Source organism: Ixodes scapularis, unplaced genomic scaffold, assembly GCF_016920785.2.
Source record: "Ixodes scapularis isolate PalLabHiFi unplaced genomic scaffold, ASM1692078v2 PGA_scaffold1__304_contigs__length_218370807, whole genome shotgun sequence".
NCBI lineage: Eukaryota > Metazoa > Arthropoda > Arachnida > Ixodida > Ixodidae > Ixodes > Ixodes scapularis.
Window position 1 is genome coordinate 159,436,897 of NW_024609846.1, and position 25,719 is coordinate 159,462,615.

Consider the following 25,719-nt stretch of genomic DNA (forward strand, 5'->3'; position numbering starts at 1 on the left):
CAAAACCTCTTGTCTTTGTGCCAGAAGACATTACCTACGTTTATTTCTACACAACGGTACACATGTATGGTCTTCCAAAGTTTAACAAATTTTTGTAGTCCGCATGGTGAAAATAATCAGTGTATCATCCATTCGGAGAATTGATTGGAAACCGTTTCGACAGAACACTTTCACGAGAGTGTGCTGACCAAAATTCTGGATGGGTATCCTTAGCCAGGCAGCTATCGACAGAGCTTTTACCTATTTGGATAAAGCTGGCGTATCGCGTACTCGCGCCATCACTAGAATTTCGCAGGAAATATTCCTTTCCTAATAGCCTACGTTAATAAGACATTGCTGTGGATTGAACGTCGACGGCGAGACAACATTACCCTGATCTTTAACCTAAAATGTGCCTCGAAGAGGACACGACGCGCAGCTCTGGTTACAATGACTTTGAGTCTGACTGACAATTTCAATATGACTATGTGCAGAAGAAACATTATCTGAGCTGCACTTCCTGAATCTGTAATGAAGGGGTTGAGTCAGGTCGCAGTGTGACCGAAAATTTTATATACGAAACACTCTTTTAGAAATTGATAATTTAGAGGTCTTTATTATTTGCCTTTTTGCAATATATTGTATCGGGTCTTTCGTTACTTATCATGCCCTAATAGACCTTCCATTAGGGCTCATTGATTTACTCCTCACATAGCGGCATTCTGTCACCTTGAAGCCCTTCCCACTTCCGAAGCTAAGGAAAAGGCATATTGCTGCTCTTAGCTGTACATAAAATTGTGGACAACCTCGGGATCTGAAGCGTTGGCCCAGGTAGCCCGGCCGCCATATCGGCAGTGGTCATTTCAACCAAGGGCAATTGGCCACGCGAGCGGCGCTCCGACTCTAAAAAAAAATGCCGTCACAGCATATGCCCAGGGGCTGTTGGGATCGCGGCGCGGGCGATAACGGCCATTAGATGTTTATGTGTTGTTAAACCAGTGCGTTGTGTCATTCTCCGAGACGGGTACCAGCAAGTGAATTTCAACAAAGTTAAGTTGCCACAATTTCTGCTTCATGGCACAAGGCTTATCTGTCCGTAATTTTGAGGGGAAAAAGTCCCCAAAAAGTCAATTGTGAAAATTCAACCCCTTCAGTACATGAAACTCTGAATTTTGGCACTGGACGGCGCCATTGCATGATTCTTGCTAAGCCGAATAAAAAGCCACTAAACAAACTACTGCTCCCGTTTTTATTTGTGTGTTCTTTTTGTTGTCTTTTCGCGTGTCGTTTAGGTGATTTTGATTAGGAATTTTGAAATGGCTTTCAGCACAAGCACTTTACCTGCATAATTCACCATTGGAGACACGCGAAGCAAAATATGAAACCATTTTTGAAAACGACGGACAGTGTTCCAGTCACAGTCGTTATATGTACACTCGTCCGTAAGTTTTTATGGCACCTGTATAAAAATGACCCAGGTAACACAATGTTTTGGGACAAATAATTTTTTTTTGTTTAGGAATTTATGACTTGGAAACGCCTGAAGATGGGAGATAGAGCCAAACGTGACATTTTGTTACCAGAGTCCGGTTACTTTGACCCTAAATCGCGAAACTAGAGCCAAGGGTAGGCTTCACTGCATGGTAGTTTGGTTGTCATCTAGCATTTTTGGGCCTAAATCGTCAAACCGGTCAAAGGGCTGTGCTTCACTTTGTTTGTTTGGTTTTAAAGTGGAATCTTTCGGCCTAAATTTTAATGTAAGTTCCAAAAAATAATGCTTCACTGCTGGTTGCTTGATTGACAAGTCTTCAACTCAGGTGTGGCACTTTGGCGATGATGCAGGGAACCAAACAAAAACTGTAAGAAAACTAAAGGAACGTACTTGGGCAAACACTAACGCCCTGTAGCAAATCAATATTATGCTTAAACATGGCAATTGCCAAAGTTGGACCAAGTAAAACGTCTCTCTGGCGTGCTGTTTGAAAACTGACTTTATAAAAACAAAAATGCAGTTATTGTGCAGGTAAGTTGTAATATCTCTACCCCAATGATGTTAATCCCAGCCTTAGCCAAAGAAATAATAATATAGTGGTAGAGATAAAAAATTAAAGGGGGCAGAAAATGTCCACCTTACTCTACGTCTTAAGCTCGGCTACTGCGTTTCTTCAATCGCCTTTCTTATATGGCCACAAATTCACAGCCGCGAGAGCAGTTCCTGAGTTTGGGACGTTGTCTGTCCTCATTTTTGCTAGTTCTGCCACTTCAGACTCGTTTTCGCGCTTATATCAACGGTTATTATTTTCGAGGGAAGCTCACCACAGTCGCTGTGGTGAGGCTAAATTCGCGTTTACACATGTTACTTCCAGCGGTCGCGCGACCGACTAGCGACATGCTCAAAGTGACCACTGACGCCCAGATTTTGGGTTATCGGCGAGCGCCAACCGGCGAGTAGCTTCTCAGAAGATATCGATAGCCGCCGTCGATTTTGTCCTTCCCGACACAGCGCGGGTTCGCATTTCACTGCTTTCCCATTTTGTTGGCTCACAGACCACATGCGTCATTTTGGCCATAAAGGAAAAGCTTGTGATATCGGCCTGTGTCCTTGAGAACATCACAATAAAAGCATAATCGGTAAATTAGCGTGCATTAACATCGAGCTTCTGGCTACAGTACATACTTGTCAAGCAAAAAACCCAAGGACGTGCTGCCAGGCCGAGTTATTTTTCGGTGTCTCATTCAAATAAGGTTATTACTTGTAATAAAGAAATTGGTATTCTCTGAAAGTGTTCGAGACGCGACAGAGACCTCCATGGATTTGCATCTTTGACCGAGACGGCTAACCGAGACGTTGGTCTGTTGGACGGACATTGGTTCCATTTACTGCAGAAACGCATGATGTATACGTTCACCTCAGTTTCGGCATATAATTGAAGGCATAAATCTTCGGAGACAGGCGCCCAACGCGGGGCACACGAACGCCGAAATCAGGTCGAGAACAAGCGACAAATTAGAGCACTACAAATTGGATTGTTTTGGCTGAAAACACCTTACAATATTTATACTGGTTTTAGATTGTCTTTCGTTTTAGCCGGGTTGATTTGGTCTGCCTTAAGGATAATTTGTAATCAAGAAGTACTTGCTAAGTGCATATGTTTTACGTTTTTGAATATTTTTTTGATTATCACGCTTGTTAGCCGCATTGGCACGGCAAGTGAGAAACACAAGCTCGCCGCGCTGCGTTGCCAAAACCCTATTCTGTGCACGTTTGCAAGTCCAGCTTCATGGCGCCGCCATCTTGCTCGGTTTGGGTGCGCTCGGACGCGTCCTAATCCGATTACAACGCCTTGCTATGGCTTCGCAATCGGATTATGTCCGCGCCCAAGCGCACCCCAGTGAGCAAAGATTGCGTTGCCCTGAAGGCGGTCTTGCAAACGTGTAACACCTTTTCCAGAAGGGCGCAGCCATCTTGAATGTCGGCCCTTCTGGTATAGGGTAAAACAACGTTTTGATTTCTCCACGTTCCTACGAAAAATGGGTGATTGTCACGCATTCTTGTTTTGCCTCACCTATATTTTCTTAGATATTTCAAGTTAAAATGTTTCATTATTTTTTTAGTTCCGCTTACCACATACGGAACCCACGTGACTGAGAACGAAAGGAAACAGCAAACGTCTGTAAGCCGCCGGCACCAGCCGCATTGCGTTTCGGTTCTCCGACGTCTCACGGGCACTCAAACGTTGGGGCCTCTTATTCTAAAACTCTCTAGTAGCTGCTTGATTGGCCGCATCGCATCTTGCTATCGCTTATACTTTGTTTCATCTCACGATGGACCGCAATGGGCGGCATGAGAGCCATTGAAGCCAATCCAATGCGCTGTAACACGTGACCTACGCAGCCACACGCGGGGAGTGTAGTCACGCGTTGCGTTCGCATCGCTGGGTTGGCTGGGATGGCTCCCAGCTTCCGCTTCGGTTCACTGCAAGGCGAAACGGAGTACAGCTATCGCTAGGTGATAGCTAGCACCAAAGCTTGCACTCCTGATCGTATAAGACCTGTCGCCTATGTGCTGTGAAGAGAGGTAGTAACGTGAAACCACCCCGCGCGATGTCGGGGATGCTCGACATAAAAATATTTTTTTTTGTCTAAAAAAATTATATTTTTATTAGAACTTTGTAAATCACAAGTTATCGAAGCGTGCTCTGATTTGCGTGAACTGGTATATTTTTACCTGCCTCATTTCAATACAAAAGTTCCACCTCAACTCTACCTTGACAGTGCGGCCTCGCGTGGTATCCTGACATCACGTGACATCGTGACGTCACCGTTGTGGAACACAATAACATAACTTCGTTACTTTATGTGAACCATAACGCCACGGGGCACCATGACGCCACGTGGCGTCATAATGTCAGGCTGAGAGCTTTACATATTCAAGAAAACCTGGCATTTTGCCCTTCAGTGGCCTCCATATTTCAAATGAAGGAGCGCGGCCCTATAAGCGCTAAGTATTCGGGAAATGCCTAACAGACAGTCGATTCTCGCAGCCACACTAGGACAAACAGCCAAAATTAAAAAGTAAAAAACAAAACAAAAAAAACTTTCGCTGCATTTAGCGTTGCATTATCGCTGAATGAGAGCCTAATTAACGCTGTATTCAAGCACGTGTTATTGGGAGGCTTAATTTATATTATCTTTCTTCGCTTTGTGCAGTGTGTGAATCTCTCGCTCCGCGTGTTCCGCAGGGTCATCCTCCCGATGGGCAACTTCGAGGAGTTTTCCCGGGCCTTCAGCTGCTCAGCCAACTCGCGCATGAACCTGAGCCGCAAGTGTGTGCTCTGGTGAACGACGCCGCATCGATGCGACGCTGCTACAACACGACACGCCTGTACATACATGCATTTGCAGAAATCTACGCGCTCATACTAACAATAAAACATGAACGCTACTTGCCGCGAATAGCTGGAACCAGTGTCTTTCATCATAGTTTGCCCGCCACTGAGCAAAGCCGTATCACGACCCTGACATGTTCCTGGACACAGAAACGTTTCCTTTCTTTCATTTTGTCATGCTATGGAAGAACTTTTCAAAAGAAGGGCTCCTAGCACAGGAGCGCCTTTTGTTTTACGAAGCGACTAATTGATTGAATCCGACGAGGAGGCAGGTAAGCGGGGCTCAAAAAATATATCCGGCCCAGAAAAAAAAAAGTAGGCTGATTTTGTTTAGCACAGCAGTCAGATACAGCGTCAGCAGCTGGGGCTGACTCAAGCGTCACCAGTAGCATGTCCGAGGTTGCTGACGCGCAAAAGATATAGGATACTTTCAAGAGATATTCAAATCGTCGTGCCTTCCCGAAGCAGCCGACCCCATTGGAGTAGCAACGAACAAATTTGAGTCTATTCGGTGGGCCTTTAGCCTACTCGGCCAACTAAACAATGATCACGCGGCGCACGGCCTGCGCTGATCTTAAATTGGTAGGGAGGCGGTGCTGTAGCATATACAGGTGAAGAAGCGTTCTGCTATCACCGTGCATACTATACATTCCTCCTTACCTACATAATGCTGTTATTATGCGTGATTTGTTAGAATAGTTCGAACAAATGTTTCTGAGGCACAGTCCCTGCACAGGTGCTTCTCATTCTGGTGTGTACCGCTCCGGGGGTCGTCTCCTCAGCGCCGGGTGCCGACGCTGCGGCAAGCTGTCGCAGCTTGTGGCACTCGGCGAAAATTTCGCGTTGCTAACTGCGTCTTCGATGCAGTCTGTTGACGACTAGTCACCAGTGAGTCGGTTGTCCTGTGTCTTCCATTTCAGTTCAGTTGAGTTTAGTTCATCATACCTCAGAGGCATTTCAATGAGTTGCGTTACTTGAGGAGGGATCGCGTAAAGCATGAATAAACAGTAACAGTTGAAGAAGTACACTTTGGGTAATATTAACACTATACACATTATGCACAAAATATAAAAACACAAGTAAGCAGTAAAGAAACCGTAAATATAAGCGATGAAACATTTTTTGGTTATTGAGAAACATTGTATGAGGTAAGCCTCGCACAAAGTACTCAGCTTATACTGGTCAGTTTCAAATACACTTGTTTGAGGGAGAGAATTCCAAGATTTGTTGGCTAGGGAAACGAGGAATTTTGAAATTCACATGATGGTTCACGCGAATAGGGGATTTATTTATTTTAGATTGGGGTGACGACGCAGTGAGGTATATGATGAATGTTGACAGTAATGAAGACTAAGAATGTAAGATTGTGTGAAAAATGATACAAAGTGCAAGTTTAGATCCTTCAATGAGCAAATATCTAAATTTTATTTCAGTAATGTTACGCTTGACGCCCGTGACTAGTCATGAAATATGAATTAAGAGGCTTTGTTTTGAAGTGATTTAAGTTAATGAAATATGTGTGATGAGGACACCCAATTAAGTTAGCGTAGTCTAATTTAGAACTCACAAGAAACTTATAAGCTTTTAGTTCAACACGATATAGGGTAACGTATAGGTTATGTTTCATATATACTAAAGATTTACAAGCGCTAGCCACCATGGGTATTCCAACTCAGAAAATCTTACTCCTAAATATTTCTGGCTTGTCACTTTGTCAAAAGGCAAGGTTAGCAACGTGTAGTGCCGTATTGCATGATTTTTTGACCGGTAAATGCTAGTATTTTGATTTTGGTTTTATTAACCTTCACTTGCCAGATGTGACATCAAAGTGAGGACATAATTAAACCCTGCTTTAATAGTAAATGCTTTTTGGGACCAGTAATACTTCGGTAAATGACACAGTCGTCAGCAGAAACTCCAATTGGAGAAGTTAGATCCAAAGGAAGTTCATTAATACAAACAACAATAAAAGTGCACCCACTACGCTGCCCTGGGGAACACCTGACATGACGGGAGAGTTGGGCGATTTGTTCTGACCAAAATGAACATCATGTTTACGATTACTTAAAAATTCCTTTATCCAGTTAATAGCAGAATTATAAATGCTTCGTTAAGAAGGTTTATACAGAAGTCGTTAGTGAGGAACAGTGTAAAATGCTTTTGAGAAATGATATTAATAGCAGCGGGCTCAAACAAATGAAAGTTGTTGTGGAGGTAAGTAATGGTTTAAAAAAAGCTGTGGCTCCCACGAGTATACATTCCTGACACCCTTTTGAATGTTAAACATCAATTATTTTTTTCATAAGCAGCTAATAATGAGGAAGTAGATGACATGTTTCGTGATTTTTTTCAACGCATAGTAGTTAGCGATCCGAGCCTGTAATTTGAAGAGTCATTTTTGATTCCGGACTTAAATGTAGCTAATACTCTCCCGAGTCTTCAGAAGGCTGGTAGGATTGTCAAGTAGAGGGATTGCTGAAATAGTGGACATCTAAAGGTGGCATAATATCCGTTTAGTTCATTAGAAAATTTTAGGACAAATATTGTCTTTGACAGGAGATTACTTACGGGACAGCTTCTTTATTATGTAAAAAACCGTTTGGTGTAAAGATAATCGGGGCACAGTAAGCGTTAAGCGTTCTGCAGATTTGATCACATGGTACTAATGATTCCTCTAGGGCAAACGCAGCTATAAAATACTTATTAAAAACGGTACGGTCATTTCATGCCAAAAGAGACGCTGCAAGTTTTTTCATGTCTTGGATATGTCAAGAAAAACTAATTTGGGCAAAGAAGCTTCTGAAATCCAAGACAAAAATATATTTGTGAAAAAATTAATTTTCATTTTTGCTGATATCTTCGAAATTTTTGGAAATTGCATAAAACACGTGTAGTTAAAGGGGCACTGACACCCCAAGGGTCGTATTTTTTTATTGTCTAAAACGATGCGAGGTGTAGTCATAGACACAAAAAAACAACAGCAACAAAAAAAAAAACAAGCAAATAGCAAAAAAAAAAAAAAAAAATTCCGCGCGCGCTCGCGTATTTTTGTTTTTGGCGTTTTTCTCTCCCGCTCCTCGTCTCCTCGCTTCTTCTGATTTGTGACGGCCAAAATCCTGAAATTTAGAGGTTTTGTAAGCGACCATTTGTATAAAATTTAGCAACGGCAATCGTTAAACATGTTTTTAACGCAATTGCGAACGTACTACGGCCCCCTTCTTTTTAAAATACCGAGAATCGGAGTCCGTTGTGATGTCGCCTCGTGGATTTGTATCCTCCCTCAGAAAGCATGCCGCCTGGGAAGGCGACACCGTTCGCACGGAATAAAACCGGTTTTTCCCGGTCTGCCTGCGCCCTTATCTCCCGCTCCTCCCCTCCTCGCTTCGAGTCGCGGTGGCAACAGAGGTTTGGAGCACGGAGTCGTAAAAGAAAGTCGACTGGCAGGTCCTCACAATATTTAACGTCAGCGCACTGGCGCAGATTGCGGGGGAACTTCGAATTCGGCAAATTGTAAATTGTTTTTTTGCTTCACAAATACTGAATTCTCAAGTTTGGAATTTTGAGGGTAATGTCCAGGCATTGTTTTCAATCGTTTCGGATAATAATAATAATAAAAGATTTATATGTGTCAGTGCCCTTTTAAGAAACAATTGCGAAAAAAAACCTGCTGGTTACCACACGAACTTAGGTGGGCGCCTAACTACTTAATAGCATACCCTATCATACCGTAAAATATAAGCATTGAAAGTCGCCATATGAGTCCAAATTAGAGATCCAAATATAGAATACTTTGTGAGATTTCCTTATATTTTTAGGCAACTTGAAGCTGGGCGTTAGCTACATACGTTTTTCGTTTCTTCTCATCGAACTAATAGTTGCATTGCATGTGTTAAATGTTTAAAGACCCGTTTTTTTGCGTTTTAATTAAATACCAAATTATCGCGTTTATACAGAAACGGCCTTATGGAGAGCCAGCAAAAGCAATCTGGACATCGGTGTTCGCAACCTTCGAAATAGCCAAAAGTTTAATCCACAACATCTCTTCAACATACCAAAAATCAGAAAAGTACATTTTGTCGTTTGCTGAGAATTTATTGTTTAAAAATTAGCCTTTCCGACCATGCCTCCAGGAGCCCAGCTCGTAGGCGACGCAGGTTGGCGTTCGCCAGCGAAGCGTCAACGGTGTGAAACGCCGCCGCAAGCTCCTCAACGCTCTCCCGAAAACCCGATTTTTTCAGTTCAAAAGTGGACGTTATTTTGCCTTGAATGCATCCGTATCCTCTTTACGTTGCGTAATGATACTGGCGTCTTAAGTTTGCTCTACTTCTGGTCAGGTAACCGCCGACGAGCGCAGGCCTGCATCGTATGCTTCCCGAGTTCACGAATGTCTACATACTGCGCGTCGGCATCGTTCCTCGTATGTCCATATCTAAAAACAATTCAGACCGGACAGCTCTTTACCGATGCGAAATGGTAACGGTTATGTCGCTCCTCTATTGAGCCCAAATGTATTTTGATAAAACATGAAGTGCTACCAGAAGCGGTGCAATGATTAAAAAGACATTCCACTCTTTCTGGCGAACGCATCACACCCCCGAGGTCCCGTACATGTGCAGTATTTTAGGCTCCGGAATACACTGCAGGCCAACAAAACATCTCTCCAATTCTGAACAAATTAGTATTTTGAGAGTAAGTGTGTTTGATCAGAGGTGGGAGTTACGCGGGTGCCGTCTTCGCCATGTGAGCGTCAGGCTCGGCGGACATTAGATGAAGTAATAACCATCGTGGTAAGCCGGCTAATTAAACGATTTGTCGATGAACTTTTTTAAATAATGGTCTCATAGCTGATGTTGCAAGTCTAGTATTGACGTCAATTACTATAAGAGGCTTGACCGATTCACAGACTTTACGAAATGGTAATTGTTTCTTAGATATTAATCGATCATTTTTCGCGTTTTTACTCCAGACTTTTAATACTGCGCAAAAATTTTACCACAAGCCCTGCCCAGAAAGACGTTTAGAAGAGTGGCGTAGGCGTTTTCATGACGTTAACACTATCTCAGCAGCACGTGTATGGTGGATGCGCCAACGAACTTCAGAAAACAACTTAGTTTTATCAAAATACATTTAAATTCAATGTGGAACCGACATCACTGTTATCATTTTGCATCAGGGGAAGAGCTATCCGGTCTGAATTATTTTTATATCTGGACATACGACAGACGATCCCGACGCGCAGTACGCAATCCCAATCTCAGGTAGCGCACGATGCAGGCCTGCGTTTGTCGGCAGATACCTGGGCGGAAGTAGAGTAGAATTAAGACGCCAGTATTGTTACGCAACGTAAATAGAATACGGATGCATGGAAGTCAGGATAACGCCCGTTTTAGCCGAATAAAGAGTGTTTCAGGACAGAGTTTGAAGACCTAGCGGTGTTGTTGACGCACCGTTGACGTCTCGTTGACGCACGCCGGCGTACGCCGCCTACGAGGTGGGCGTCTGAAGCCATGGTCAAAGAGGTTCATATTAAAAATAAAAAAGATATCAGCAAAAACAAAAAAGTGTGTTTCTAATTTTTTTTATATGGCGAAGAGATGAGTTGGATTGAAGGATGAGTTGGAAGTTCGTGCCTGTCCGTGTCGCACGTGTGGCTTTTTTGGTCCTGTTTGTTAGCGCCTTTTAACCTTCTAATCGGTTGGATTGAAGTTTTGGTTATCTTGAAAGTTGTGGTCACCGATGCTCACATTGCTTTTTCTGGCTGTAAATAAGGCCGTTTCCGCATTAAACTGGAAAATGTGTCATTTAGTTAAAATGCAACAAAATGAGGCTTTAAGGAAGTAACGCCCATATATCAATTAATAGTTATATGAGAACAACCAAAAAGCTATGTAGCTGACACACAACTCCAAGTTTACTAAAAAAATAAAGAAATCTGGTAAAGTAGCTCCTTTCTGTAGCCCCTGTTTGTACTCAAAATGACGTATTTTCAATGTTTTGTATATTACTGTAAGATAGGGCAGGTTATTAAATAATTAGCCGCCCACCTAAATTTGTGCGGTACCCAACCACTTTTTTACAATGTATTTTTTTAACTATACGGGTTTTATACAAATTCCAGAAATTTAAAGCATGAAATCAGGAAAATTTAAAAAAAAAGGAAAGTTATATATATATATATATTTTTTTTTGGTGGGGGGGGGGGGGGGGCGGGGGGGGATTTTAGAGGTTTCTTTATTGAAATTTATTTTTTCGTACATATTCTAGACATGAAAAAGTGCCGCGTATCCTTTGGCATGGAATGACCCGGTAGCTTATTCGAGGTTTGTTAGTACGTTATATTTACTGCACAGGTTACGCAGAGCGTTTTTCTTTTTTGAAGATGTATAGTTTTCCGAAATTTGCGAGAATTGGGTATTAACATGCTAAGTAGGTCTTTCTTGTAGTATTTAACCTCCACCGTTTTATTGCTACTTTTGAATTCCCCGAGACATTTATCCTACTTCGTTCAATCTGGTTCAAAACGAACCCTTTTTAGCAACCGCAAAAAGGCGTTTATGTTAAATATTTATTTTCTGAGTATATTTGTGGACCAGCGTTGATCAGCACTCGTATTTAACACAATGTGACGGACAAAGTATTTCTTAAGTCGCTTCAACTTGTAGCGGTTGAAGGAGAAAAGGAAAGACCAGTCTTAAATCTGGAGTGATACTGAATCATTTTTTTTCTGCGACCAACATGGGTAACTTGGACGTGATTTTTCGTTTTTCTCCTTATCGGCAGCTGCTGATTGGAAGAAACCGGTCAAACAAGATGTCGTTCAGCGCATCATTATCAACGGTCAAACCGCACATGCCAAGTCAGTCCCGACGACTTGCGCCCGAGAAGCTACGCAACGCTCAGCAAAAGTTCCAACACATGGTGGAGTTCGCCATTACTCGCCCGTCCTCCACTAGCTGGGCCTCTCCTCTCCATCTTTTTAAGAATAAAACAAGTAACTCGCGACCGTGCGGCTACTGTCGCAACTTGAACTAGGTGGCAGTTCCCTGACCGCTAACCCATACCCAACATTCAGGGCTTTACCATCAACCTTAAGAGATGCACCACATTTTCCAAACTATACCTACAGAAGGCGTATCACCAGATTCCTATCTCTTCCGAGGACGTGAAAAAGACCGCCATCGTTACAGCGTTCGGCCTCTTTGAGTTCACACGAATGCCTTTCGGTTTGCCAAACGCAGCGCAAAGTTTCCAGCGCTTCATGGATTACGGTCGGACTGGAAGCGCGCGCTCTCTTTCTCTCTTACGGCCTTCGCAATTGGGGCAATCGCCACCTCCCGCCGCAATTCGCGGGGGGCGCTGTCACCTGACCCCTGGGGTACCCTTTGTCGTCTGCACAGAGCGCGCCTGACAGTGTATCTCAGCGCTGTCGCAACTTGCGGCCAAGATCTTTATAGCCTTTGACACCTGATCCATACGTTTAGACTAGTGCATGAAAATATCCGTCAAACCGGTTATCCGGTTAAACCGGAGGCGAGAGAATCCGGTTACCAAAGCCGGTTATCCGGTTAACCGGATTTTCGAATTCGAATATCCGGTTTGGCAAACTGGTTGTTCGGTTAATCGGTTATTCGGTCTTATTTCATGCATCCTGACAACCAGCGCATAAAACAGCATTTCGCGCCCTGTATTTATGGTAAATAAAAACTATGCAGATAGATTTTTTTTTTAATGCAACAGCATTCTTTAAGTACCCAACGATTTCGCGGACCTTTTTTGTCCTTCTAATTCGAAGTTTCCAGCTAAATTATGGGGGAAAATTAACGTCACATAAACTAAATACTAATTCAGTTTCCCCGCTAAATTTGACGGGGAAATTCATGCAACGTGACCTGGCGTCACGGGACCTACAAACCAATTCAGTTTCCCCGCTAAATTTAGCGGAAAAATTGGCGTCACATGACCTAAGTACTACTTCAGTTCCCCGCTAAATATAGCGGGAAATTTGATGCAACGTGACCTAATTTCATGGGACCTACGAACCAATTCAGTTTCCCCGCTAAACTTAGGGGAAAAATTGACGTCACATGAACTGAGTACTTATTCAGTTTCCCCGCTAAATTTAGCGGGAAATTTGATGCAACGTGACCTGACGTCACGGGATCTACAAACCAATTCAGTTTCTCCGCTAAATTTAGCAAAAAAATTGACGTCACATGACCTAAGTGCTTATTCAGTTTCCCCACTAAATTTAGCGGGAAATTTGATGCAACGTGACCTGACGTAGCGGGACCTACACACCAATGCAGTTTCCCCACTAAATTTAGCGGAAAAACTTATGTCACACCACCTAAGCACTAATTCAGTTTCCCCGCTAAATTTAGCGGAAAATGTGATGCAACGTGACCTGACGTCACAGGACCTACACACCAATTCAGTTTCCCCGCTAAATTTAGCGGAAAAACTTACGTCACACGACCTAAGCACTAATTCAGTTTCCCCGCTAAATTTAGCTGAAAATTTGATGCAACGTGACCTGACGTAACGGGACCTACACACCAATTCAGTTTCTCCGCTTAATTTAGCGGAAAAATTTACGTCACACGACCTAAGTACTTATTCAGTTTCCCCGCTAAATTAAGCGGGAAATTTGATGCAACGTGACTTGACGTAACGGGACCTACACTGCAATTCAGTTTTCCCGCTAAATTTAGTGGAAAAAATGACGTCACATGACCTCAGCACCAGTTGAGTTTCCCCAGTAAATTTAGCAGAAAATTTGATGCAACATGACCTGACGTCACGGGACATACAGACTAATTCAGTTTCCCCGCTTAATTTAGCGGAAAAATTGACGTCACAAGACTTATGCACCAATTCAACTTCCCCGCTAAATTTAGCGGGAAATTTTATGTCATGTGACATCAATTTTCCCGCCAAATTTAGCGGGGAAACGGAATTAATGCATAAGTCACGCGATGTCAATTTTTCCGATAACTTTAGCTGAGAACCTGGATTTCTCTGAAGGTCACGTTACTTCTTGTCATGTGACATCAATTTTCCCACCAAATTTAGCGGGGAAACGGAATTAGTGCAGAAGTCACGCGATGTCAATTTTTGCGATAACTTTAGCAGGGAACCTGGATTTCTTTGAAGGTCACGTGATTTCATGTCATGTGACATCAATTTTTTCGCCAAATTTAGCGGGGAAACGGAATTAATGCATAGGTCACGCGATGTGAGTTTTTCAGATAAATTTAGCTGGGAACCTGGATTTCTCTGAAGGTCACGTGACTTCATGACATGTGACATAAATTTTCCCGCCAAATTTAGCTGGTAAACGGAATTAAAGCATAGTTCACGCGATGTCAATTTTTCCGATAAATTTAGCTGGGAACCTGGATTTCTCTGATGGTCACGTGACTTCATGTCACTTAACATAAATTTTTCCGCCAAATTTAGCGGGGAAACGGAATTAATGCATAAGTCACGCGATGTCAATTTTTCCGATAACTTTAGCTGGGAACCTGGATTTCTCTGAAGGTAACATGACTTCATGTCATGTGACATCAATTTTTCCGCCAAATTTAGCGGGGAAACGGAATTAATCCATAGGTCACGCGATGTCAATTTTTGCGATAACTTTAGCAGGGAACCTGGATTTCTCTGAAGGTGACATGACTTCATGTCATGTGACATCAATTTTTCCGCCAAATTTAGCGGGGAAACGGAATTAATGCATAGGTCACGCGATGTGAATTTTTCCGATAAATTTAGCTGGGAACCTGAATTTCTTTGAAGGTCACGTGACTTCATGTCATGTGACATCAATTATCCCACCAAATTTAGTGGGGAAACAGAATTAGTGCAAAGGTCACGGAACGTCAATTTTTCTGCTAATTTTAGCGGTGGACCTGAATATTCTGTGGGTCCCGTGACCTCAGGTCACGTGACATTAAATTTTCTGCCATATTTAGCGGAAAAACTGAATTTGTGCACAGGTAACGTGATATAAATTTTTCTGCTAAATTTAGCGAGGAAGCTGAATTGATGCATAGGTCACTTGACGTAAAACTTTCCGCTAAATTTAGTGGGGAACCTGAATTTGGACGTTCCGTGATGTCAGGTCACATGCATTAAGTTTCCCATCAAACTTAGCGGGGAAGCTTTATTTTTGTTTACGTTCACGCCATTGCGAAATCGGGGGACGGGCCACCAAGTGCTGCCGCCGCTGTAAAAGTTTTTTTTCTTTCTCCACCGCAGATGAAGATCAAGCTTTTGAGTACTAACATGAGAACAACCAGCCTGTCCAAAATGCAACACTTATTTTCTAACTTTAGTCCCGTTGATTGTTAAAACATGTGGACATAACAAGGAAACCCTCAATTCGTAAAGCTAATGGGTTATATATTTAATGACGGAACAATCTCGATTCCAATACTGAATATTGAATAATGGAATATTCGGATATTTACAGAACCGAATAACTGAGCAGCTTAATCGGTTATTCGAATATCCGGTTATCCGGTTTTCAACTTCGAATAATTCGTTAATTCGAATAACCGGATAACCGGTTATCTTCAAAACCGGTTTCTACTGCTGGCACTAGTTTAGACCCTCAGCGACTATCTAATGAGCTTTCGATGAGCCCGAAAAGGTGAATATTTGACGCAAATCTCCGAGAGATTCGAGAGTAAAAAGTAGTAAGTAGAGACAGCGAATGCAATTTCGGAAAAACTATACTCGTCTTTACCTCCAGGACTTCTGTTGCAACTGAAGAACAGGATGAGACGGACCCATTTTACGTTTAGGAACTTTAAATGATAAATAATTCGTACACTCTCGTGAAACATAAGCAGGCCCAATCTATCTATTGCCGTGGTTTGCGTCATCATTTCATAGGCCGCACATGAAGTCGGTCAGCTGCTCTAGACGAGGGTGGAGTAGTCTACAATTTTCGCAAAGTGCATATTACAGCCTGTAGGTTTCCCTGCCCACACCTTGGAAGCCCCGGGTTCTCGTCCGTGCGGTCAACCCCGGAAGAACACGTAGCAACAAGGAAGGGTTTCGTACGTCGTCTTTATTCTTCGTCTCCACCCTCGCCCCCACCGTGACGAAGTCACGGTGGGGGCGAGGGGTTGTGTTGGGGTATGGCGTGCGCTTATCGGAAACGGGCAACCCTGCAAAAGGACAAAGGAGTCCTAAGAGGTAGATTCTCTCCCTCCAAGACACTAAAAAATCCCACAAATGTGGCCTTTTCTCCTCCCGCCCGTGGAGACTTATGTACGTTTTACCTTTCCCTCTCAACCCCTCCCCCCTCCCCTCCCCCCTCCGCCGGCAGAGGTCGGCATTTTAGGTCGCCCTCACTCACCCTCACCCTCACAGCCACACTCACCTAGGCCCCTCACTCACCCTCACCCTCACAGCTACACTCACCCTCAGCCCCTCACTCATCCTCACCCTCACAGTCACACTCACCTTCAGCCCTTCACTCACCCTCACTGAACCTCACGGCCCTCAGGCACTCACCGCCCTCACGGCCCTCACCGCCCTCACGCCCCTCACTCACTCATGGCCCTCACGCCACTCACCGCCCTCACGGCCCTCACCGCCCTCACGGCCCTCACGCACTCATATCCCTCACGCCACTCACCGCCCTCACCGCCCTCACGGCCCTCACCGCCCTCACGGCCCTCATAGCCCTCACGCCACTCACCGCCCTCACGGCCCTCACGCCACTCACCGCCCTCACGCCACTCACCGCCCTCACGCTACTCACCGCCCTCATGCCACTCACCGCCCTCACTCCCCTCACCGCCCTTGCGGCCCTCACACCCCTCACGCCCCTCACGTCAGTCATGGCCCTCACGCCACTCAGGCCAGCTTCAGATGGGGCAATTTCGCCCAAAAACTTTACGTCGCAACACCAGCAACACGGGCCGCCCGCGATCACACGCAGCAACCAATTGCTGCAATTTGCCATCGTCATCATAAAATTTTATTTTTCTTGCACTATTTAGACACAATTACGCGTTATAAACGAGTTTTTATGCATTTAAATCTCGTTAAGAATACTAATGCACCTTTCTGAAACAGTTTATTTCCAAAAAAAAACGATCGATTTCAAACCAGAACCAAGTCTTTGGGTGTCATCATCACCGTCACCACGTATCACGTGAAAATTTTGCGTCCCTGATTGGATGCAGCCGCTTCAAACGTGTTCTAATTGCTCCGAGTTTCTCGCTTATTTCGAGCCGGACCCGATATCAGCAATTCGTGTCGATCTAGGGAAAGCTAGAGAACAACCCGCCATTAACACCAAAATTGCTGAGAAAGATGCTCGATCTGAAGGGCGCCTCACGCACTCACCGCCCTCACGTACTCATGGCCCTCACGGCCCTCACCGGCCTCACGGCCCTCACCGGCCTCACGGCCCTCACCACCCTCACAGCCCTCACCGCCCTCACGGTCCTCACGGCCCTCACCGCATTCACGGCCCTCACCGCCCTCACAGCCCTCAGAGCCCTCACGGCCCTCACGGCCCTCACGGCCCTCACGGCCCTCACCGCCCTCACGGCCCTCACCGCCCTCACAGCCCTCACGGCCCTCACTCACCCTCACACTCATGAATTTTTCAGGTTCAGAAACTCACTCACCCTCACCTCACCTGTTAAGATGAGGGTGAGTGAGGGCCCTCATGAGTGAGGTTTGCCGAGGTATGTCCGCCGGTAGTTAGAGAGACCGCCGCTGGCTATCTCTCTATACTCCATTTCCCGATAACTTGGCGAGTTGTGGAGTCTGCGGCCCACACGACCCAATAAGGGTGCCAGAGCAAGGCAGGTGAAAACACTTGCAGGGTGCAACGCACCCACAGATCCATCTTTCTTATAAAAAAAAATAAAAAAAGAGATAGCTCGAGGCGCAGAACATACATGCGCCTCGGAGAGCTCGTGAAAAAGATGCTCTGAAACCGCCATCACAGGCAGACACGTCGTTGCGTTGTCTCATTCTATGTCCTCACTTTAAAATAAAGTGGTAGGAACTTGCGGCCCCCACATATTTGGTGACCCGGTCGAGGACTGTAGACAACGGCGAACCCCAAGGAGCAGTAGCCGGATCCCCGGCTTCCATCTCGTCGGTTGCAGTCCGACTTCTGCCGTACTGGGACAAAAACCCGAGGGTTTGGTTCCTGCAGGCTGAGTCCCAATTTCAACTCAGCGGTCTGACGAGTCAGGAAAGCAAGTACCATCATGTCGTCTCGACGCTGTCGCCGGTTGCAGCCCACGAAGTATACGACATCCTTGCGCAACCCTCGGCCACAGCTTCGTACGACCAGCTGAAGGCGGCTCTTCTGCAGAGAACCGAGGCATCAGATGGCTTCCGCCTCCAAGAACTTCTTTCGGCGGAAGAACTCGGCGATCGACGTCCGTCCCAGCTGCTGAGGCGGATGACCCAGCTCCTTGGAGATCGCGCCAACACGATTGGCGACGCTGTGCTAAGGGAGCTATTTATTCAGCGCCCGCCAACCAACGTTCAGATGGTGTTGGCCACCGCTACGGCTCTCGACCTCACAGGCCTCGCAGTCCTGGTAGACGCCGTTATTGAAGTTGCCACTCCCCCCGTCGCCAGTGCTACACCGGCGGCAGAAACGGTGGCGAAGCGATGCCTGCCCTGCCAGGTACTCCATCGTCTAACGGCAACCTCGAGCAGCGTTGCCCGCGGTTGGACCAGAGTGTTACCGCAGCAACTCAAGGGCGTGATCGTCCACGCGCTCAGCAACAACGTGGGCATTCAACATCTCGTTGGAAAAATGCTGGCCGTTCCCGCTCGGCAAGTTCAGCGGACGTCTGCCTTTACCATCGCCGCTTTGGTTCCGACGCCCGGCACTGCCTTCGTCCCTGCTCCTGAAGCAAACCGAGCGGCCGATCTCTAGAGGCAACGAGTAGTCAGAGCCTACCAGGAAGTCGCCTATTTTACATCGCCGGCAGGACTACTGGAACCCGTTATCTCGTCGATACCGGGGCTGAGGTAAACGCTGTTCCTGCTAAACGCGCGGATCAATCCCAAACGCCCATCGACGTTGTTGACAGCACCCTCGGGCTGTCAACAATTCGTCGATCTCCTTCTGCAAGGAACGGTCCATCACCTTAAATCTTGGCCTCAGTTGAGTGTACCGATGGGTATTCTTGGTCGCAGACGTAAGCAACGCGGTCATCGGTGCTGACTTCCTACAAGACCCCACTCTCCTCGTAGACGTCAAGGAGAAATATCATCCTCGATTCAAAGCTTTTATTGGGTCGCGGGGCCCTAGCTTCCACAGTTCGCCCAGTTATTGTGAAACAAAGCATCGTATTGTGCACACACATCCGCACAGATATTACTTGTTCTGGCCCCCGGAAGAGGAAAACAGGTTCCTGCTCCCGGACTGTTCCGGATGAAGTTTTGTGGGCTTGTTTGGACCAATCTTTAGCATCGGCAAGCTGCATGTCCATGCCAGGAACTCGGTTCTGCGTTCTAGTTCCCCGATTCCGACTGTTGCCAGGGGACCTCGCTCTTGATACTGTGACTGTGGTAGGATGGTATTTCTTCTGGGTATGCCACCCTCAAGATGTGGTCTTGAAGCCGCTTCCATTCCATGCTTTCGCGTGGTGAAGCCGCCTGCACCACAAGGGACACTGGTCGGGACCTTGACGCCACCGTGACCCCCAACCGTCTTGGCTTTTTTCTAGAGCTTGTCACAAACACTTTTGTCCCTGCGGCAAATAATCTTTAAACTTCCCTAGAAACACGCGTCTGTTTAAACTGCTTCTGCTCGACCATTGAGAATGTGTTAGGCTTGATAAAATTTAGCCGCGTTCTTAGGAATTGTCCTAACAAAAGAGAAGTCGCGGACTGCTTGGTGGTGGCATTGGGTGTATTCCGGTATTCAAGCAAGAAGCTGGCCAGTATTTCTTTAATAAACCAGCCCGTTGTGTTTTTTCTGGGTTTTTTTTTTTTCACTGTTCAAACAAATCTCTCAGCCAACACATTGCTTGACAGATTATACGGAATGGAGCGTAGATGTTTCATTCCGTTCCTTTCAAGGCAAGTGGGACATTCTTCGCCGTAAAACGGCTGCCGATTATCGGACGACCCAACATGTGGTAGTCCGAAACGGTTGAACAGGTTTCGGAGTCCAGCACTAACACCTACTGCCGAAGTTGAAGGCATCAGTAATACCTCAGGTTATCTTGAATGGGCCTCTACCAGCACTAAAACATTTTCGCTGCACAAACGGGCCCGCAAAACCCAGGCGTAGACGGGCCCACGGTCTTGTAGGCCACTCCCACGGGTAAAAATTTGGGGGTTTAACGTGCCACACCAACGACGGGCATCTGGCACGCCTTAGCGGAGGACTGAGGATTAATTTCGACACCTGGGGATCTTTTGACGTGCAACCAAAAGCTCGGTTACACGGCGCCTTGTCCACAATAAGCCTCCGTCAGATTGCGGGCACCTCGGCCGGGATTCGAAGCCGCCACATGAAGATCCGTAGGCCGGCGCTCTTGCCTCGGAGCCACCGAGGCGGCTACTCCCACGGGTGAAGGGGAGCTCGATTAGGAAGCGGCCGCTGCCGCTGACAGGCCGCGCACGTTTCCAAGGGCTTTCTTTAAGTCGGCGTCCGTCCCAGGCCACCAGACATTGCTTCTAGATATCTCTTTTATCCGCACCATGCCACGATGTCCCCGGTGTGGCTCGTCTAAGACGGTCCTCGGCAAAATGGTTGGAACCACAATGTGCATTCTCAAGAATAAGCATCCTCAATTCCCCGACAACTCTATTCTTCTAGAGACGAAATGCTTCATGGCTTCACCTGTACCGTTCTTTGGCCATTTCCACGCGTGTGAAGCAGAATGCAGAAACTTGTCACGGGGAAGGTTCATCGAAGTGCATAGCACAGAGTTACCCCGTCTTAAAATCAATTTCTGGGCTAGTTGGTTAAACGTTATATATACAATAGCGCAATACGATCGGAACATGAAGGGGACAGGACAGCACAAGTACTAGTTGTGATTATCACTTGTCCTGTCCGGTCCTTTTCATGTTCCTGCCCTATTGCGCTATTGTATATATGATGTTACCTTGTCATTGTCTTTCTGTTCGTCACTCTCAGGAAGTGGTAGTCGCGACAGGCAGTCCGGTTCCAAATTGCTTTCTCCCGAGCGGTAGACGAAAGTGTAACGATATATAGGCCGTCAGCGTAATGGCCCACCTTTCTAACTGAGCCACAGAAATGCTTGATATTCCTGTCTTTAAACCTATAGTTGTCTGTAGAGGGTTGTGATTGGTTAGTAAGTCAAATCGTCTACCATGAGTGTAGTAATTAAACTATTTAATGCCCGACAATCAGGGCTAACCAGGCTTGCGTTTCGCGTTCTTTCTGGCTGTAGTTCTGTTCTGTGGGTGATAACTTGCGTGATGCAAACACGGCCGACCGTCTCACACAGTCTGTTTCCACTTTAGCCAGAGCGGCGCCCAGCCCGTATGATAAAACATCACACAAAACCTCAAGCTGAGATTTCGGATTTTAGTTTGCCAAAACCGGTGTTTCTACTAGCAATATTTTTAATTCCTTCGCCGTATCGCTGTGCTAACTCCATACCCATGGCGCATTCTTGAGAGCAGTTGATTTAAAGGAAATATTAAGTCTGCCAACTCCGACCGAAACTTTCCGTAGTAAGTCACCAGGCCCGTAAACGTTCTCAAAGACTTCTTGTAGATAGATAGAGGGACACATAGAACGGCTTTCACCTTCTCTGGCGTTGCCGGGATTCATGCTTGCTGACCGCATAGATAAGAAACTTCGATTGCGTTTCCAGAAATGCATACCTGTCTGGCTTGACCCGCACTCCTCTCTCGCTTAACAGCCTTAGTAGTGCGTCCAGGTATTCCAGATGGTTCTTTTCGTTCTGAGCTATAGCCAGTATGTCATCTAGGTAGTAGATTACCTCTGTCGATCCTCTTAGCATGTTGTCAAGGATCTTCTGAAACACCGCCGGCGCAGACCCAACCCTCAATTCTAGACGATTCAACACGTACAGGGTTTCATCACCAGTTTGAATTGAGCTAGTTGGTACATGGCCAGTGATCGTGGGTAACGGTTCATGGCGTTATGGTACTGAGACGACATGAAAAGTCTTCAAGATTAGATATTGATAAGACACAATATCTACGAAAAATTCTTGCCTTCTTTATCACCGTTTCCAATCTCACGTCGATCCCCCATACATTTGTTCATGACAGCGGCCCTACCAAGGTTTGTATTGAGCACATGGCCCTGTTGTGACGTTATCGCTTTCTGAGTCAATGAATCGTAGCGGAAGTGAATGGTAAAGTGTTATTTTGTTAGTACACACTCCTTTTTAATTATCTTTTTTTATATCTGCATTTTTGCTGTGTTGTGTATCTTGTTTTATCAAGGTGTGTGCAAAGTGTATCCAATTTATCCGATCTCATAAGCATGTAGTGGTCGAGTGGATGAGGAGAACGACTAGACAGAGGAATGACGAAGATAAAAAAAAAATTAATAGTCAGCCTTGTGTGTGTGTTTTGTCCTGTATCTGCGTAATCGTTTATTGTCCAAGCTGTTTCCGCACCATCAGATGCATTTGTGTGTGCTGATGCTGCGATACTCGCGTGAAGCATTGTCCATTATGACCTGCTGATACGCCCTAACCTGATCAATCTTGGAAAACACTTTTTTTCAAAGAGGGTGGCAAATATATTTTCTATCTTGGGAAAGCCGTGGACTTTAACTGAACATTTATTAAAAGAAAAAACATCGAGCCACCGTTTCACATCACTATCGCGTCGACGGATGACTAAAAAAACAACACCTCATTCTTACGTAAACAAACCGAAGTCTGACTGACGCCTCCCTTTCCTATCTCAAAATTTTCCATCACTAGTTTATTCGAGCGCGTTGTTATAACAAATATTTAAAAACAAACAAACAAAAACATTACAGACGTACGCGGAAGACCTCACTTTTTAAATTAGCAACGACGTTTAATTTACGTCGTTGCTAATTTAAAGAGTGTGGTCGTCCGTGCACTTTAAATTACACGTTGTTGCTAATTGAAATAGTGTGGTCATCCTCGTACGTCTTTATAGTGTTTTCATTCTTTCATGGTTAAGTTTCCGTCACTCCTCGTGCAGTTTTGTCTACCCCTTTCCCCAAAATCGTGATACAGTCAAAATTAAACCGCCCAGGTCTTAGCTATTTCTGCACTGTTTGCAGTTGTATCATGAACCAACTCTCCCACATCGCCATTTTGATTTAAAAGGAAGCTAAAGCACTTTTATAAAGCTCTGAGTGAGGAACAGACTTAGATAGTTTTTCGTCTCGTGAATTGAGTCATCGTACTTATATTGGGCAGAAATAAACGCAAACCCTATTTATTTAGAAAAATACGTGCAGCGACTGCCACCGGGCATGCGGCGATCCTCTCGATCTGCTGTCTGCTATGTGTTCAGACCATCGTGCCGTCTTTGACAACATTCCCGAGTCAGCTTAAAGGCAAGCAAGGGTCATCTGACCCCACTGATGACGTCACTTTTGATTGTTTATCTCTCCGCTCTCGCGCTTTCTTACCCTCGGCGCGTGGCAACGGGCGGGTCTACGTCGAAATTTTAATTGGCTATTTCGACGCTCGTACTGATAAGATCGAAAGACAACTTAAAACACATCATGTTTAAGCTGTCTACATTACAACTCTTAGTGTGTGTTCGAATTTAAGGAGATCTTCAGCTTCCCTTTTAACGATAGTTGTTTATGCTGAAGCGCGTGTTCATTGACGCTTTCTAATCCCCGAAACTACGCACGGCGCCATCTTTTTTCTCACCTGTACAATTGGTGAGACGAAACAACTGTTTGAAATTAGATAAATCACTTCCATGCCCACGAGTTTTTCCGGGTATTTTATTATTCGTTTTTTCAGCGCGAAAGGAATGCTTCTTGATTTATAAAACAAACAAACAACCTCGGTTGTAGTTCAGGCTTGATAGACGGTCGAGCTTAATCACCTTGAATTTCGCCTAGCTCGTTGTGGAGCAAATTGGAATGCTTGTCTAAGGCTTTGTGACGAGGCCCGCCGGTCTTCAACAGTAACGCGGTTAAGGTTGTTCCAGTTGGTATTGACGCCGTGCCTCCGCGGAACGGTGCTGGTTTCATGAAAAGTTTGACTTAACTACACTTGTAACCATCGGCCTGGTACAATCTGATAGTCTGTGTAATAATTTTAAAGAATGTTTTGGTGTATTTTCGAAAAACAAAACAATTAGTGTTTCTTTTATTGTGCTGAGAACATGGTTTACAATCAAATAGGCGCTAGAATTTCCTTAAAGTACCCCATTAAATGGACATATTTGTGCAATTTCAAAAACTTTCGTGATAATGGCTAACCTCAGTCGAGAAGTAGCGCAGAATTTGTTTCCTGATAACTAAAATAGTTATAAATGAAATATATATTTAGAAAAGCAACGTTGAGAGATACGACACCCGAAACTTAGGCACCGCGGTTCGCAACATTGGCCCCGTGTCGTCATCTCCATGGAGTACTGTCGTCGAAAATATAAGGTCGTGTGAACCACAGCACAAGTACAGTCCCTATCGTGGGCGCTCTGCTGTACCCGTCAACGTTTACCCCACTGCTCCCACCTCGGATAATTCCACAAACATAGAAGACTTTGCAAATAAAAAAATAAAAGCAATTGCCCAGTGACCAATTGTTTTATTTTATAAACCAACCTTTGCTTTGTAAAGGCCAGCACCTTTATCTTCGCAGTTGGAGGACACGTATACGGACGTATATGTGTTCTCCAACCCGTAATGAATTAAAAGGGACTTGCTGAGGAATTTGATGAGAAAATTGCTCTTTCGCGTGACGTATATTTTCGAGCTAAATTTAGCCGGGAAACTGAATGGTTTTATAACTCTCGTGAAGTCGATTACCGCCGCTAAATTTAGCGGGGAAGCTGAATTGGTGTCTGGGTCGCAAGATTAAAAAAAAACTTTTCCCGCTAATGCTAGCGTGTAACTGAATAGGTGTATAGGTCACGTGACGTTAGTATCCCGCAAAATTTAGCGGGGAAACTGAATTGACATTTGGTTCACAAGACGTGAATATACTCGCAAAATTTAGCTGGAAACTCATTTGACGTATAAATCCCGTGCCGTCTATCTCCCAAATGAGTCGAGGTCATGTGACGTCAGGTGACGCACGTGACGCCATTTTCCCCCTAAATTTATCGGAAAATGCACGTACGGGCGGACGGACAGACTGACAAAATTTGGGGATGGGTGTAGCGTCCAAAACATCACATACAAAAGCATCGTTTCCTAGCAACCAAACTGTAGTGGGAAAGGGCGGGGCTAGGGCGTATTGGCCCACCGACGGGGCGCCGCGAGGCGGCGTGTACGGGTGGCCCAAGGTGCGTTAATATTTTATAATTCGCCACCTGCAGACTGTCGCCGCCAAGCGGCGTGAATTGGCGGGGGTTGAGGGGGGGGGGGGGGGAGGGGGGCTTGCTACGAACCTTGGAGATACGCCCGTCATCCCCCACTGCGCGGCGCCGGAATTGGCGAAGGCGTACGTCGCCGGCGATCCTCGGTTGCTAGGGGTTACGCTGGGCTCTGGCGCCATCCCGTGGAGACGTTGTGAACTTTGTATACGTGTTCTCGTATCCGTCAATGATCAGCGCATATACTAGGGCAATAATTCATTAAAAAGCGTAACTTTAATTGCACGCAGTTTTACGGTGGTGTTTTGCAAAGTATAATATTTTAAGCATGAGCTGCACAATTTCAGTTCTG

The 25,719-nt window shown here is 45.3% G+C and overlaps 1 protein-coding gene across 1 annotated transcript in view; it reads left to right on the top strand.

Moving 5' to 3' along the window:
- LOC8054055 (neprilysin-1) overlaps window positions 1-4,935 on the top strand; it is a 257,784-nt gene extending 252,849 nt beyond the window's left edge. The window contains exon 22 of the mRNA XM_029994983.4: window positions 4,722-4,935. Coding sequence (XP_029850843.2) covers window positions 4,722-4,821 — 100 coding nt within the window. The 3' untranslated portion in view covers window positions 4,822-4,935. The remainder of the gene's footprint in view (window positions 1-4,721) is intronic.
- The last annotated feature ends 20,784 nt before the right edge of the window (window positions 4,936-25,719 follow it).